The following is a 16670-nucleotide window of genomic DNA, read 5'->3' as shown; positions in this document are numbered from 1 at the left end:
CCTATGAAAATCACTGATTTTGGATCCATTTTCTATTCTTTATTGGTTTTAATTGTGGGAAGAACAATACTTCACACATCTGCATAAACTTATTCTCATACCAATCACTGATTTCAAGTCCTTTTTCTACCCTTTTCCCAGTTTCCAGTTGACTAATTTTTCTCATATTTTCAATTTTCATCTCCTATAATGTCTTTTGTTAAATAGAAAGAGAAAATATATAGACATGAAAGCATGAAAGTCTCAGTTGTAGAGAAATTTGTTATTTGGCTATTCTCAATCAGCAGGCATATGGGCATACGCAAAACACATGCGGATGTGCCATAGGCACAAATAGCTTTCAGTTTTCATATGATCAATGTTATCCTATTTTTTCAAGAATGATATGGTCCTGGCACAGTGGTGGTACTGGTATTACTAGCATTACACATTACACTGCATGAAATCTAGGTTAAATTTTATAAAACATTCCGAGGCTGATAAAGTTTGGCAATTTCTAGCCAAAGATGTAAAGTTTAGATTGACAATTTTGCTTAAAGAGATTCTTGTAACGTATAAACTATGGATCTTCATCTTACAAAACAGTATCTAATGGACCTGTGGAAGCCTACCAAAATTTTAACCTCATGCCACAAAAATCTGCAATCGCAATGATCATAGACAGGGTAAATGAGTACATAAACAAGATTAAAAGAGCTGAGATCGATGAGGCAGACAGCGTATCTACTGACATGTTTACCAGCCCCGTGAACAGATTGGCCTGTAGAAGCAATTAGTACGCCACAGATTATTGTTTTGAGCTTGGGAAGTAAGACAAGCATTTTAGAAATGAATGTTAGACAGGTAGTTATGTTCACCAGAAGAAAAGAAGCCAGTAAATTGCGGTTAAATGCTTCTTCAAGTGCTGTAATTCTGCATACAGGGAAGTACTGAGATAACATGAAGCCTCCTAAAAGCTGAAAAATGAGCAAACTTTAGTTGGCTATGCATCATATAAAAAAATGAAAAAAAAAAAAAAAGCTCGAAAAAAGATCCTACTATGAGAACTGAAAAGTAGACGACAATGCATTGCCTTTTCAGCAATTACATGTCACTCTATTCATAAACAGTGATGTCTTAGATTTCAAGAAGACAGCTTACAGATCATCTGTCTTAAATTAGTCATATAAGCATATGTTATTATTGTGTTATACTCCATCTTAGAAGATATCCAAAGGCATAATGCCCGTGCGCACACCTAAGACAAACCAAACCAGTGATGTCTAAATTCAGTAAATAAAATTAAATTATTGCACATTGTGCAACAGTTAAATGGCTTGAATAATAAGTAAAAATAATAAGGTTCAAGTTCCTATAATACATATTTCATCGACATATACAGAGTTGCATTCAGAGCAACGATTTATTTGTTGCTGTATTCTTCCATTCCAACTTCTGAACACCTTTCCCCTTGAGTTTTCCAATAGACGCAGACCAGATGCAGCATTTGGCTTGGTTCCTTTAATTTATATTCAGCATGGGGGTTGGTCCCAATTTTAAAGTAGCATTTAAGCAGATCCTTCTTAAATAGTACACCCTACAATCCTGTAAGGACTATTCATAATCTCAATTGCTGCTGACCAGGAATTTTCATCTTTTGCAGGTCAGACATCTTAATTTTTTTCTTGTCCTAGTTGCAGATGGCATGCCCTTTATTAGTATATTAAATCAGCTAAGGGATGGTAGAATAATGTTTCATCTGAACTAGGTGCAGAAAAAAGGAAAGAAAAAGAATGCTGTCATAGATTACCTGCTGGCTACTGCCCTGAAAGGTGCTAGGAATGAGGGGAGCTACCATGACTCACCACAAATTATATGCATCTCTAATACTGACATAACCTAAGTTCAAATCTAAATTATTAACACAAGAAACCTGTTTCAAGATTTTCAATACTTCTAACTAAATAGCACTGCTCATAATGAAGCATTAGCAGGATATATTTTCAACAGTTGGCATGATAATAATCAATACAAAATGACCCATTATTTCCATACATACAGAGTACATATATGAAAATAATGGTCCAAAAGAAAAAAAAATAAAGGAGAAAACGGTTCAAGACAAACAAACTGAACTCAAACAAGGTACATGCAGGAACACATTGATGATTTGAAGTTTAAGAAACAGACTTCAAAACACAAAATAAATTTTAGATCCTGTTGGTGTTCAGTGACAGTTTGATTTTTGTCAGAAACCAAATATCAGATGAACAATAAAAATTTCATCAAATAAAAACTTAAAATTAGAGTGGAAATGTGAATAACCTGTAAATTCAGAGACAACACCCAGGTAACATAGGCCAGGTTGCACTGCAAAAGTAAATTTTGTTTTATTTTCATCAATATTGTAGACAACAGCTCTTCATAGAATCAAACGAGAACAGCAGATTGTACCATTCTGCGTGAAACTCTTTCAATGTGCCTGTCCACAAGCAAAGTCAATATCCTGCAACAGGCAATGCGGAAATGGGTTAGAAGGCCATCTTCAGGCCAAACATGTTGATGGTAAGGATCCAGATTATATCATGATGACACATCTTTTCAAACAGAAGATATACCACAACAGAAGAGCAACAAGCCAGACTTTAATGAACGTCACATTATTGCTTCTTAGCGTGGAATGAGAACCTTTCCCAAAAAAAAGATAGTGGCCCAAGTGGACGGCAACAAGATAGAGGCCCCAATATCCTGAGAACAATAATAGTCAATTACTAGACAAAGATTGCTTACCAGAAAATTACTTTGAATAATTTTTTTTTGTCAGAGATAGTGATGACTGATACTACTAAGAAAAGTTTACACGACTGAATAGATAAAAATACCACTTTTTTTTTTTTGTCTCTAATAATAGGAAAATAAAATTCCAAGACAGAATATACGCAAAACACAAATAAAACTACTTTTTCTTAAACTTTTGACATTTCCGTTATTAAAAAACTAGAGTTAGCTTGCCACCCGACGCTATGGAGTAATAAAGCTTCACAGTGAAATGAGGTCCCTAGATGGGGATTCATCACATCCCACGTTATTAGTGAATGACAGCTTAAACTAACTCATAAATCTTGGGTTGCCTCCAATAAATAGACATATCCGCAGCTTTCAAGAAAAAAATATGGTAATTGTTCACCTATGCAAGAAAATATTTCTAGTTTGTTGACATTCAAGGCTACGAAAAAGGAAGATAGGGAGAATGCTTATACAGTGGACAAGTCCAAACACCTGGGAATTATTTGACTTAAAATATCTTATATCCGTATCTATACAATAATAAGGAAATAAAAGAAGCCCTGACAATACTTTTAATGTCCAAATCTTAATGTGTCTGTTTTAGTTTTGATTTTTTATATCTCATAATCTGCTTACTCCAGTTTGGTTCAGATTTTTGTTAAAACTAAACTAAGCCGCCCCATGAACACCCTACCATGTGCTTTACAAGTGGCCTATGCTGTCAATTCTGCTTTTTAAGCCTTATATATGTTTGGCAAGAAATCAGCTGCAAGTCAAACAAAGCACTGAAATAATTTAACAAATTTTGTAGAGACTACACATTAATAATGTGCAAGGACAAGCATGCATGGCCAAATGAGCATGCATGCAGATGCAACACATATTTTTATTCTCTGCTCATCAATATAACCATTAGCTCCATCTAATACCATGCAGCCTTCCATTGACACCAGATTTAACATAATTACAATTTATCCCCTTGCTTTTTCACCAGATTAAGTAATTGTCAAATGTTCAGAGGGTCTCTTTAAAATTTTCAAACCTTCCCCAACCAGCCCTAAATCCACCTAATCCTGGTATGAATTGGATCTGATCCCAAGAACTCTAAAGTGCATTTACATATATTTCTTTTCCTTACCTATTAGCACTAAAATATTTCATAATATCCAAACATCTCACAGAAAAAAAGTAAGAATCACAGATGCCATAACTTCTGTCTAGATGCACAAACAACTCACAGATGAAAGTACAGCTCCAATTTGAAAGACAATATATAGCATAATCATACAAATCTCACCGAATAGGCTAAAAATCCCTTCCTTGTTTTGGCTTATGATATCTCTTCCCCTTTCATTAGAAAGCAGATACACATTTAATCCATGATTCAACCAACTCTGGTATCCTGAAGAAGTCCAGTAGTTTGGCAAACATTAATCAGAAATGAGTTTCCAGAGGCATAACTAGAAATAGATATTGAATTGAACACATACCTATTAGAACCACAGAACCAAGAATTCCACAGTACTTAGGAGGAACATTTACTATAGATGTAAGAATTGATACACCAGCAAGTGTGAAAAAGAAATTCCAGTGCACTCCATATTCCGCAACATGAACCTACAGGGTTAAAGGAAAACTAGTTTCAGGTACAAAAGCATAATGAGGATACAATCATAACATTCAACCCTTAAGCAGGCATAGATATTAAACTACATTCCATGAATGACTAGAAAGTTGAACATCAGTACTTGCCAACTGCTAAGGGTTTTAGGTCAGAAAGATGTAAATGACAAAATTCATATGAATAACAGCATACTATGATTGCTTTTCAGTGATTGCAACAAGAATTTGCCAAGTACATACAGCATATGAACATATTTGATCAGTAGCTTATAAGGGTAAGGATAGTGTTGAGGTTTTCAATCTCAAATTAGCAGAAGATAATCCTCTTCTCTTCTAGTTCCGGTAATAAGATTACAATATCCAACAGAAATTCATTTTTATTTTATTTTTTTAAAATATCAAACCGAAAATTAATTTTTCGAAGAATATAATTGCACAAATTACTTTACACTAAGATAGATAAATTTTTGGTCAAATAGAAGAAATTAGAGGTATGAAGCTTTTCTCTCTAGATGGGGTAAGAAATACCAAGTGTCAGTGTAATCTAAGCTTGCAGTACATACTACTTACCTCTGTTCCAGATCGCAAGTGGCTGAAAGTTGGACAAGATTATGAGGAATTTTCTTTGGAAAGGTACGAAGAAGGCAAGAAACCTCACTTAGATTCACTTAAATCTACAGAATCCCCTTTCACCTCTAAAAGAAATCCCTCGTTATCCCTGTACATGGTATCCTTTTAGTCTCATGCCCGTCTATGGAATATCCCACTTGTCTAAGAAATCCCCTTATAGTCTACTGAAATACAATCAAATCACTTTAACCTCTTAAAGACTTCCCAGATAATCCCTCTCTTCTTGTCTGAGGAATCTAACCCTAGACCTTCTTGAAGCAAACCACAGGTCATACCACTCAACTACCCTCAAGGTTGGAAAACATAATTTACTAAAGTACCTTTTTGGTTATTATACCTTTTTTCATATGATGCAAATATATAAAGCAATATCTTTGTAAATGCAGGAATGTAGATAATGATAAATATTAAAAAGATTAAAAATATACATATCTTCTACCTGATAGTCCACGCCCGTTGTAGAAACAAGCCGAACAAAGCCTAGCAATATCAGTGGACTAGTCGTTTTAAGTGCAGTTTTCCAATTTCTGCAGATAAACAAGCAAACTTCTGATATCATCGTAAATTCATGATAAGAGTTATGCAGCATCAAGTAATCAATGTATTTCAATAACCTAAACTACAAATCCAGCACTCGAGTGGGAAAATGAAAACTGTTGCCAGAATTAAAAAAATAAACCAAGGAATGAACATTAATATTAAGAAAAGAAACTATTATCGTTATAATATATTCTCCCAGTAACTTGCATTTTAGCCCACAACAATTTGAGGTGGGCATCAAATAAATGAATTCCCACCCTGCCATTACATAATTTCAAACTACCACTACAGTTAAAAAATTCCAGAAAACATACACATTGAGGACCAATATATTCATTTTGAATGGAATTGGATCAATGGACAACAAGAAATTAGATGAAAATGACCTAATTCAAGTCACATACCAGATTCAATTGCTTAATCTGCACTTGATGTGCACTTGGTCTTTACTAGGATTCAATTTCTCTGTTTATCAATAAACACATACTGGCGCATATATGCACACATATAAATTTACATTAAAAGTAAAATACAAATTAATAATTATACACCGAGGATAAGTGATAATGAATAAGAGGAATTCCACAAAACATAAGCCTTGAGCAAATATCGTTCTCATAATACTCTTGATCTTTCTCCATTTATTCATGTTCATAACAAGAAGTTAATATCAACATGGTCAACAATCAAGATAGTAAACAAAGATGGACTCACATTGATAAGACATTTCGTGCTTGCCGCGAAACTATTGCATTTGCTACTACAAAGGAGCCAACCCCAAGATCCATCTGAACCACTCAAAATAGGAATACAGTGTCAGTTGAAAAGAGAAACATATTACTATGAAATAAATAAATAAAAAGGTAACTAAATCATAACATGGAGAAATTCAGATTCCTTAGCCCACAGTTTGGAATCCTTATTCCTAGTTATTAGAGTATAGGAATCTTCATTTCATTCCAGGGTGGACTCCACCAACCAAACATAACAATAGAAGTTATTACTGACTCAGCATTGACCAGAATGTGAAACTAAATAAAAGCTACTTTACAAAGTTTCCACAACTGAAGGATAACACCTGAACTGAAAAATGACGGCCTGAAGCAGTCTAATTAATATGTAACAACCACTGCAACCTAAAAATGGTAAAGCTTTGACCAACATTTTCCCATTGACAACTTGGTTTGAGATAGCTGGAATTTTACCACATTGTGTTAAAACATTTTCTCAATGCAATATATTTCTATAGCAATATTTAGATCCTGATTAGGACAAAATTAAAAGTTTAAAGAAGAAATAACTTTTTTGTTAACTTCACTTACAAGCCCTAACTAGCACTACTAAACATTAAGACATTCGAATTGATACAGTGGTAGTTATTCTCTCCCAGAATATACAATTTATTGTTTCAAAGATTCTATAGCAAAAAAATGCTAAACTCTTAAATGTCCTCTGTTTTGAACTTAAAAGTAGCAACTAGACTTTCATGCTCAAAATTTTCGCTCTTTTCAACTTTAAAAAATCTAAGACTGATGTTTTAGACAACAAATATCATCATTTTAATTTGTATTGCTTACAAGACCTACTTTTACTGCATGATGTGATAAATGGTGTTTTTTAGAGGTTTTCACCCAAATAACTACCATGATATGATGATGATAATTATAGAACTACTACAAATAAATTTAGTACTACTTGTAAATACTTACCAGACCAGTACCATAAGTCTCAGTCTTAGCATTTTCTCTGGGAAATATTCTGAAATCGACGGCCAAGATACACAAGCATGTCATAAACATCTGCAGCAATTATCCCCATCACAAGACAAAAAGGACATGATGCAAATATAGTTCATACCAAATAAGACAGTATACAAAGTATGAATAAATGATATATATACCGTGCAAACTCTGTATGATGATATAACAGGCCTAAGAGAATGAGCACCTTCTTCCACATTAGGAGAAATAACAAATCTGTATGCAGCAATACCCAATGTTTAGTCAGTAAAATGAATTATAGCCACTCAAGCACATGCGTTAGTCTAAATTCTGAGTTCTCTCAGCTCAAAAATAAATAAATAAAATTCATTGATCTCTTCCAAGCTTTGGGTAAAATGTAGACAGAAATTATTGCTTCATAACTCATTGAAAACCTCCCTAAAATGATGAAACCATCACAACTCTCCCCTACACTTGTAAGAAACCTCTTATTATAAAATGTGTCGCAAACCTCCTCAGTAGGTAATGGTATCTACCAATATTTCAAACTAAACTGGTCCTTCTTTAAATATGCAGAAACAACAAAAATTACCAACTTAAAAAATAAATAATTAAACTAAATTAAATAAGCACATGACTTACAAGATCTGACCTTTTTCCTGTTAGCGAAAAGAACACTAGCAACAACAAAAACCATCCAAGATAGGCCCATTCTGATAGAACCTGTTATAAGAAAGTAATTTCCGAAGCAAAAACAGTACAACAATTAAAATACAGAAACAAGTATCAGCAAAAGAAACACAACAAAGAAAAGAACTTACGGTGAAAAATAAAAGCATGGGAAAGACAATGAAGAAAAAATCCACAACAATAGTAGCAATGTAAGCCCAAAAATTCTTGGAAGCTAAAACTAAATTATCATTCTTCTTCAATGACGTCTCATCTGAACCAAGAAAAAAAAAAAAAATTTGATGAATCACACGTTAATGTTGATCAAACACAGAGATTAAAATTTAAATTTAATTTACCAATTGAGTGATAGGAGTTGAAGGACTGCCGCAGAAGTATTGAAGTCTGAAAGCAAAATAAAATGTAAATCAATCAATGAATGAAGCAGTGAGAACAAATCTAAAAAAGCAAATGTGCAACAACTTACAGGTACAATAGCTAGAAGCACAAAGGTTTTGGTAAAAGAAGATCCGGTCAAATTGCTGACGAATCTGAAGAGAAGAGAAAAAAAGAAGAAAAATTTAGATGAAATGGTGAAAGAGTTGGAGAATTAATTGCGAGAGATAGGGTGCGTACTGTTCTTTGAGTTGCTTATTGAGATTGTGAGACGCCATGAACGCAAACCTGAAAAGCTTGTGTAGTCAAATATTTCCCTTTATGAATTAAACATTTCATCAAGGTAGTAGAAAATTTATATCTCGAGGGAATACCAAGGCATATAAATAAATAAAGAGTAAAAGACAATTACCCGCTCAAGGTTTGGCGTATTGCCCGTTTTAACGCGTGGTTTCATAAATTGCAAATTCCCACCCAATTTTAAACCCTGTTAAGGTAAATTTTGCTTTGACCAGGTTTGACTAATCAAATACTTTCTACCCCTTATTATAATAATGAGTAAATTATAAATTACTTTCCATGCATCAAATTAATAGAATTAGAAAATAATTATCTTCCTTTCAAATTTATTTCAATAATACCCTCTTTTTCAAACTTTTTTTTTCTGCGACGGGTAGATTTCGGTAGCTAGATCTGGCCATCGTGATCTTCTTTGCCTCTCTCTCTTCTCTACATCTTTCTCCTTTCCTCTTCTCTGCAACGTCCAAATCTCGGTAGCCAAATTTGGTTGTCGTAGCCACATTCTCTCTTCTCTTTTCTCTTTTCTCTCTCTCTTTCTCCTTATCTCTTCTTCACCTGTTTCTCTTTCTTTTTCTAATTTCCTCTTTTCCACAGCAGCTAGATATGGCCATCAATGGTGTTGGTGGTGGTGGAGTTGGAGTTGGAGGCAAAGAGGAAGGGTTAGGTTGTGGGAAAAATTTGAGATGTGGAGATTTATTTTGAAATTTTATTAATTTGGGAGAGAGATTAGGGTTTATTATTTTTTGGATAAAAAGACCTAAATACCCTTTTAACTATTAAATTTAGGCTCCGTTTAGTATACAATTTTTCAGTATTCTATTCCCTATTCTATCCAACATACACATTTACTTTCTTATTCTCAAAATATTATTCTATAGTATTCAATTTTTTAAGCCCCCTAAATTTGTTCATTTAACCAAACACCCCCAAAGTTTTTTTAGAAATTGACAAAAACACCCCAACAACCCACATTTACCAGATTCCAGCTATCACCACCGGAAGCTGGTCGAACTCTGGTATAATGGCACATTATCAACTGAATCTGGTCGGTAGTGCGCCGATTTAGCCTTTTGCTACCAGATCCACAATGGATCTAGCCGGAAAAGGCCAGATTTACAACTAAAGATCTGGACGTTGCTAGACGTCAACGACAACCATATCTTTGGTCATCGTTGACGACCAAATACGGCTAGATCTGGTCAAAAAATGCCATATCGGCACACGACCCGCCAGATCCAGCCGGTCGTGTGTCGATATGGCGACTCTGGCCACCCTCCAACAGTGGTGGCCGGCTGTCCGTATTTAATGGGTGGGTTGGGGGTGTTTTTGTTAATTTTTAATATTTTATTATTGGGGTGTTTAGTAAATAAACAAACATAGGGGGTATTTTTGTTAATTTCTAAATTCTACATCATAATACCCACCCAATTTTACTCTTTTCAAAATATTATTCTAAAAAGTATCAGAATAATGGACCAAACGCACCCTTAACATTTGAAATTTAAAATTGGGTGGGACTTTACAATTTATAAAACCATGGGTGGGAACGTAGAGTCAACTGACTTTGGGTTGGGTAAATGTTTTTTACTCATAAATAATATTTTCAACATTATTTACTTTAGTAAATTATTATTTCTTTGTTTGATTATTCAATCAAAATTTTAATTATTTAGCTATTGGATAATAATTATATTAAACAAGGAAAAGATAAAAAAAATAAAAATGATCATGTTTTAATTTAAGTGATTAACTCATTAAAATGGTGGATTTCTTTAAACTGAAAGCTTTAGCAAACAAATTATCATTATAATTCTAAAATTCTTTAAATTAAATAGTTTAGTAAACAAAACTACTATGATTATTCTAAAAAGAAGTGGAAAGTAAATACTTGTGGAGTAATTACACATTAATTCATAATATTAATAAGTGACTAAAAATCTATTTAAGTTATCGATAATAAAGTGAAGTTGAAAACTGATATGGTTGATACAATAGAAAATAAATGAACAAATACAATAGAAAATAAAAAATTTAATATTTGAAAGTTCTTTAATTAACTTGTAAATACTAAATAAATTCGTCTTTTGAAATAAAATAAATTTGTTAATTATAGTTTTAATTATAATAAATTGTGGTTTGTCTAATATTTTTGGTTGTTCATATTTACTACCGGAATAAATATAGGTTGACAAACACTTCTCACAAACGCTGACGTGACAACTCGTAATTGGTCAACTCGTATTTAGTCAGGTGAGACCTATTGTTGGGTAGACAGGACCCATTACGAGCTGACAATTTACAAGTTAACACATCACGTTTGTGAAAGAAAATTAGTGAGAAGGGTTTATGAGTGTAGTATTATTGTTGCTACTGGAATAAAAATAAGTTGACAAACACTTTTTCACAAATTTCTCTCACAAACACTAACGTGACAGTTCGCAATTGGTCAACTCGCATTTAGTCAGGCAAGACCCATTGTTAAGTAGGCGAGACCTATTACGAGCTGACCCGTCGCGTTAGTGAGAAAAAGTTAGTGAGAATGGTTATTGAATGTAGTATTATTGTTGCTACTAGAATAAGATAGGTTGACAAATGTTGACATGATAGTTCGCAATTGGTCAATTTATAGTTAGTCAGACGGAACCCATTGTTGGACAGATGAGACCTATTATGAGCTGACCAATTACAAGTTGATACATTACGTTTGTGAGAAAAGAACTAATGGAAAGAGTTTATGAGTGTAGTATTACTGTTGCTACTAACGTTAAAATTTAAACTCAATGATACACTTTAAAATTCAGCACTAAATTCAACTGACTTTTGGATTGTTATGAGAAGGCCCTGGTTGTGGTTGGGTTGGCTAGCTGCCAAGAAAATTTCTTAAGAAACAACAAAAGTTTGATAACTACAATCATGAGACCCTATATTTATTTTCATCCTTGAATGATATGAAGAGCCAAAATCTTATGTGTTTTCTTATTCATTGCGGTCTCTGAATTTACGATTTTATAGGATTTCTAAACCTATGTTCTTCTTTAACTTGAGGGATAATGACAGAGATTCTCCAAATGATCCTTCTTAGTAGAGATCACACCTTTGTTCTTTTCCTCCAAATCATCAAATTTTCTGATCCACCATGCATTGATCTCTTAGCCTCGTCCATTATTTTTCTTTGAAATCTTCAATAAGGCTGCTACCTCTTTTACAGTACAAAGAAAAACAAGAACTATACACACCATGACACCATCCAGGCAACATGAGCACAGAACATATATCTATAAATATATAGATATAGATTATAACATTGAACGTTAAACATATTCAAAACAAGTTCTCTTTTACTTATCTCAATTCTTTGTTCTTCTGGGAGCTGAAGTTTTTCCTGCTTTTGTTTCGCTTTGATGAAAAAGTGACAAATTCAACAATGGATAAGATCAAGAAGAATATAGATGAAGGTTGCTTGAATGATGATTATCAAGAGATTAAGAAGCCATTAGAAGACAATTTTCATGTATCAGTTGCTAAGATAAACGAGTATAAAGAAGAAGAGAGAGTGAATTGGGCAAAGAAGCATCAGCCCCAGGCATTGAAAGACTTCATCTGCCATAAAGAGAAAGCTGAAATACTGCGGACTTTGGTATTTTTATTTTTATTTTTTACTTGTTTTCCTTTCATCTTCTTTATATGAACAATATGGCGGATTGTTTAATAGAGAAACAAAAATGATGGAGAAAACTTTTACGATTAATAGGTGACAACTGAAAAATCTAGTCATTACATAATTGAAGGCCCTCCAGGAGTCGGAAAGAGAACCATGGCTCGCGCTTTGCTTAGAGAAGATATTGGACCGGAAATCACAGAGGTATATTATGGAACATAGTTTTGACTTGAGGGATTTCGTATAATTTGGTTTTAAAGGATTTAATAATGATTCTTATTTTTGTTCAACAGCCAAGAGAGGAATTCAAATTATTTCATTTAAAGGTCATATTATAACTTTCAGTCAGATTTACCCTTCTCTGTATTTTCTAGTCCTGAAACCATATCGTTAAGAGTTCCTTCGTATTTATCATTTCAGAATGCATTACAGAAGTGGCCAGTCACCCATCTCCAACTTAAAGTGATAATATCTTCTCAGCACATAGAAGTCAATCTAGATGACCTAAAAGGTTATGAAGCGGATGTAGTCATACAGCTATTTCAGGAAATAGAAGCTGGTTTAGTGCCACAAGAAAGATTATTGCAGGGTGACCAAGCAAATTATGGAGGTAATTCAATTATGGGTTCGAATCAAATTCCACATGTTTGTAGAGCAATTACTCTATGCACGGCAGAAAAGTTGCCCAAGGATTCCCAACTTCATATCCAAAGTCTTTTAGAGACTTTTAAAGGCCATTGTAAAGTCATCTTCTGCTGCCATGATGTTTCCCAGCTTCACAAACTCAGTTCCGTCTGCAAAATTATTCAACTTCTTCCACCTTCAGAAAAGGAGGTAATTAATTGATAAGTTGATGTAAATTATTTTTACTTGTATACAAGCTGATTCTTTTAAAATTTGGAGTTCCTTTGAGACCTCTTTGAATTGCGATTTTCCAAAGTTTTTGATTGTTTCCTTGTACTCTACAGATTATTGAAGTCTTGGACTTCATTGCTGAACAAGAAGATATTGAATTGCCTCTCCAACTGGCTAAACATATGGCAGAGAAGTCTAGGAATTGCCTTCAACAAGCTATTCGTTCATTTGAGGCCACTTGGCAGTCAAAGTAAGTAAAAATAAGTTCAAAATTCATTCGTAATAGTTTCTATGTAGAAAATGTTACACAACTGATGTGCTTGCAGTTATCCCTTCAAAGATGGCCAATTTATTATGAATGGCTGGGAAGAAGAACTTGCAATGATGGCCAAAAGTATCATTGAAGAGCAAAGTCCAAAACGGTCAGCAGACTGCAGTCATCATTTGCTAATCTTCAATATTTCTGTTTCATTTCATTTATCTTGCTTCCATTTGCAGGTTGTTTATTGTCAGACAAAAGCTTATAACTTTGTTTGAGCACAATTTATCCCCAGATTTCATTTTTAGTGTAAGGCACTCTATACCCTTTGTCTATTTTTGTTCCAGTTAGATTGCAAATTCAAGAATTAAGTCATTATTTTCTTGCACTTTAGACATTGGTGGAAGAATTAGAGAAGCGTATGGATGGTCGAATCAAGCGGCAAACTGAAATTTCATACCAAGAATACCGTGCTGATGTGTGTATGAGGCTAAATTTATCAATTTCCCCCTATTTCTTTATAGAAACACTAATCTGACAATAACTTGTGTATGTTTATACATTATGCAGAATGCTTCAGGCCATTTTGATGGAGATACATTCAAGATACAGAACACAAAGAATAATTTTCAATGCTTTCTGCTCATAGAAGGTAAGCAGTTGATTATTTTTTGTGATCAGTGTATTTTCAGATTAGCCTCTTTGAAGGCTAGACACATATGCATACAAAGTACAAACAAAAAGACCATGTAACTGTAACTAAAGCATTTTTTTTTGACAGAATTCATAGCGAAGTTCATGAGCCACTACAAGTGTTACAGAGGAAGCCTGCACTAATGTGTACAAGCTTCAACTAAAGTTTCCTATAGAGACTTTACCTTTATCAGTAAGCATGTAGTAAATTAGAAATCTTGTGTCCAATGTTGGAAGAAACAAGGACGGTTACCTATGATGTTGAGCTGGAACAGTTATGTGCTATTGATGCTATACTATACATTCGCAAATACTCAAGAGCTGGCTGGAAAGTTTAGGGTCACACAACAGCTAATTTAGAGTGTGCTGAGATACTGAGCCACATCCCAAATGCAACATGTTCAATACTGATATCAAAGCGATGAAGATGCTAATAAAAGTTAGATTAAATTTGCAGTAGCAATTTACCTTTCCCTTTGCCAGAAATCAATAACCTCTGCTTAATTTTGATAAACATATATCTACATTGTTCAAAAGCTTGTAACATTATTGTATTCTGGCACATCTTAAAACCAAAAATTGGAATGTACAAATTATAAATGCAGGGTCAATATATAATCTCAAGTAACTTACAATTTGTACGGCCTAAAAGTTCAAGTGATATGTAAACAAATAGAAAATATCATCTATGATTCCATAAATTTGTATGGAATGAAAAGAGAAGAAAAGAAAAAGGTTTATTTATACTCTATCGATGTTTCCGGCAGAACAGCCTGTAACCTCACCAAAACCTCCAAAATTTCTGGTGGATGTTCGGCGTGAGAAGTCCCCAAATGCAATACAACTTCCTGTACAATTGTGCCCCCTTAATAGTTTAATCTTCATATGTTCCGGCAATCTCAATGTATGCCTATCTTCCTCTTGTCTTGTTCTAAGTATTGAGTGTCCTGTTGAGTGACACCTTGAAAATTTCTCAAAATTTTCACCTCTTTCACTTTGTTTAATTATGGTATTATTTAGAGCCCCTTGCTCAATACTTTCTCCTCTACATTCTTCCTCTTCATCTTCCTTAATAACAATGCTTACCGCATCTTCTAATGATAAATTACTTACACTGATATCATTCATGGAATTGCTACGCACATATGGTGGAGATTTTTCCAATGGAATGTCAGGTAAATCAAGATCCCTACGACAAACCGGGCAGGTTTTATGAGAACTAAGCCAAAGATCAATACATTCTTGATGGAAAACATGGTAACAAACAGTTAAAAGTCGGAGCAAATTATTATCCTCAAACTCTGCCAAGCAAATAGCACATTCCAAACCATACTTTTCGCGACGAAAATCTTTAACAGTTGAGTATTGAAACGTGGGGAAAGATTGTACAAGTGAAGGATCAAGTCCTTGATTTACAAAAGAAGAACCAACAACATTTTCTGAGGGACTATTACGATTATTCATTGAGTTAATAATATTTTCCATGAAACACCTACAAAAGTATATGGTAAAAAATCCCACAAAGAAGAACACAAGAAGAGTTACAGTTAAAACAATTGTTATTGGAGGGGCTGAATAATTTTCTGGATGTTCAGGGTAAGGAGGATAATTCGACGACATTGAAAGGCGCAAAAATGGTAGCCGAAGCCTAAAAGGGTGGCCGGAGAATGGAATGATCCGGCCTTGAGTCTTAGCATGGATGAGAAAAAAATTACAATCAAAAGGTGGCGGTTGTCATGGTGTGATAGTTGGTTTAAGAGCAATAGAAAGAACGAAAAAATGCAACATTTTTGTATGCAAATCTAATAGTTTACTTAATTTGGAAGGGTTGATGTGGGGTGGGCGGTTGATGATGGCAATTGAGCGAGTCTTACTCTTTGTGAGAAGGATGAGGTTTGTCTCAAGATTAGCATTTGTAATTTGTACGCCATTAAAATCAAATACCATTAACTTATAAATTACATTTTCATGTGGCCTGTAACACTTCCCTCCCTCCTTGTGGTTTGAGGAAGATAAATGCACCCCAAGTATTCTGGAAAGTTAAAAGCACACCCAAAAAATTGACACACTTAAAAGAATATAAAACTTCGTTTCGAAAAAGTCTTTAGAGCCTGTTTGCTTGGGGTTTATCTAGCAGTTAAAAGAGCTTATTTGAAGTCATAAACACTTCTAAAGTTTTTTTAGACTGTCTGGTGTCACGGGCTGGGAGTTTCACACTTGAAAGGCTAACCTATTAGGTGTAGAGATTCTCTCCCAATTTATAAGCCTAAGACCTCCCCAATACGTTTCCGATGTAGGATTCATTACATTCTCTCCCCACCTAATCCTATGACACCCTTGTCACAGGTGGGGGCCCTTGCCTACCCGTCCACTTCACTCTTATGTGAGCCCACAATCACCCGTGGACGCTTCTACGTGGGCGCTTGGTGTGACATCAAAAGATGGACCGGGTTTACTCTAATACCACTTGTCACGGGCTGAGAGTTTCACACCCAAAAGGCAAACCTATTAGGTGGAGGGACTTCCCCCATTTATAAGCCCAAGACATCCCTAATACGCT

General features: G+C 34.3%; 3 protein-coding genes across 3 annotated transcripts; 1 reads left to right on the top strand and 2 right to left on the bottom strand.

Moving 5' to 3' along the window:
* Positions 1–436: 436 nt before the first annotated feature.
* On the bottom strand, positions 437–8665 carry LOC116106546 (uncharacterized protein At4g17910). The gene is made up of 16 exons (XM_031392917.1): positions 8586–8665; positions 8437–8500; positions 8309–8354; positions 8102–8223; positions 7933–8003; positions 7460–7535; positions 7269–7358; positions 6274–6347; positions 5459–5546; positions 4257–4383; positions 4064–4168; positions 2598–2727; positions 2434–2485; positions 2305–2349; positions 858–956; positions 437–760 (listed from the first exon to the last, which is right to left on the bottom strand). The coding sequence occupies exons 1-16, from the start codon at positions 8621–8623 to the stop codon at positions 608–610; spliced, it is 1380 nt and encodes a 459-aa protein (XP_031248777.1). The 5' UTR covers positions 8624–8665; the 3' UTR covers positions 437–607.
* Positions 8666–11976: 3311 nt separating this feature from the next.
* Positions 11977–14254, top strand: LOC116106655 (replication factor C subunit 3-like). The gene is made up of 10 exons (XM_031393008.1): positions 11977–12282; positions 12397–12507; positions 12597–12629; positions 12724–13137; positions 13272–13408; positions 13485–13580; positions 13657–13726; positions 13812–13895; positions 13988–14069; positions 14199–14254. Exons 1-10 carry the CDS (start codon positions 12070–12072, stop codon positions 14252–14254), a joined length of 1296 nt encoding a protein of 431 aa, XP_031248868.1. The 5' UTR covers positions 11977–12069.
* Positions 14255–14851: 597 nt separating this feature from the next.
* Positions 14852–15730, bottom strand: LOC116106654 (RING-H2 finger protein ATL29). Its single transcript, XM_031393007.1, has one exon. The coding sequence runs from the start codon at positions 15728–15730 to the stop codon at positions 14852–14854; it is 879 nt and encodes a 292-aa protein (XP_031248867.1).
* Between the last annotated feature and the right edge of the window lie 940 nt (positions 15731–16670).

The sequence above is a fragment of the Pistacia vera genome, unplaced genomic scaffold, assembly GCF_008641045.1.
Source record: "Pistacia vera cultivar Batoury unplaced genomic scaffold, PisVer_v2 Contig52, whole genome shotgun sequence".
NCBI classification, from domain to species: Eukaryota; Viridiplantae; Streptophyta; class Magnoliopsida; order Sapindales; family Anacardiaceae; genus Pistacia; species Pistacia vera.
This window is presented reverse-complemented; position numbering and strand designations above follow the sequence as displayed.

What these genes read in the sequence shown, in the direction of transcription:
- LOC116106546 (XM_031392917.1), bottom strand. Translation starts at nt 8,623, where the DNA reads ATGGCGTCTCACAATCTCAATAAGCAACTCAAAGAACA. An exon ending in CAACTCCTATCACTCAATTG is followed by an intron (nt 8,224 to 8,308) that starts GTAAATTAAATT and finishes TTCTTGGTTCAG; the next exon opens with ATGAGACGTCATTGAAGAAG. An exon ending in TTTTCGCTAACAGGAAAAAG is followed by an intron (nt 7,536 to 7,932) that starts GTCAGATCTTGT and finishes TGCTGCATACAG; the next exon opens with ATTTGTTATTTCTCCTAATG.
- LOC116106655 (XM_031393008.1), top strand. Translation starts at nt 12,070, where the DNA reads ATGGATAAGATCAAGAAGAATATAGATGAAGGTTGCTTGAATGATGAT. An exon ending in CTGAAATACTGCGGACTTTG is followed by an intron (nt 12,283 to 12,396) that starts GTATTTTTATTT and finishes TACGATTAATAG; the next exon opens with GTGACAACTGAAAAATCTAG. An exon ending in CCCCAGATTTCATTTTTAGT is followed by an intron (nt 13,727 to 13,811) that starts GTAAGGCACTCT and finishes CTTGCACTTTAG; the next exon opens with ACATTGGTGGAAGAATTAGA.
- LOC116106654 (XM_031393007.1), bottom strand. Translation starts at nt 15,730, where the DNA reads ATGTCGTCGAATTATCCTCCTTACCCTGAACATCCAGAAAATTATTCA.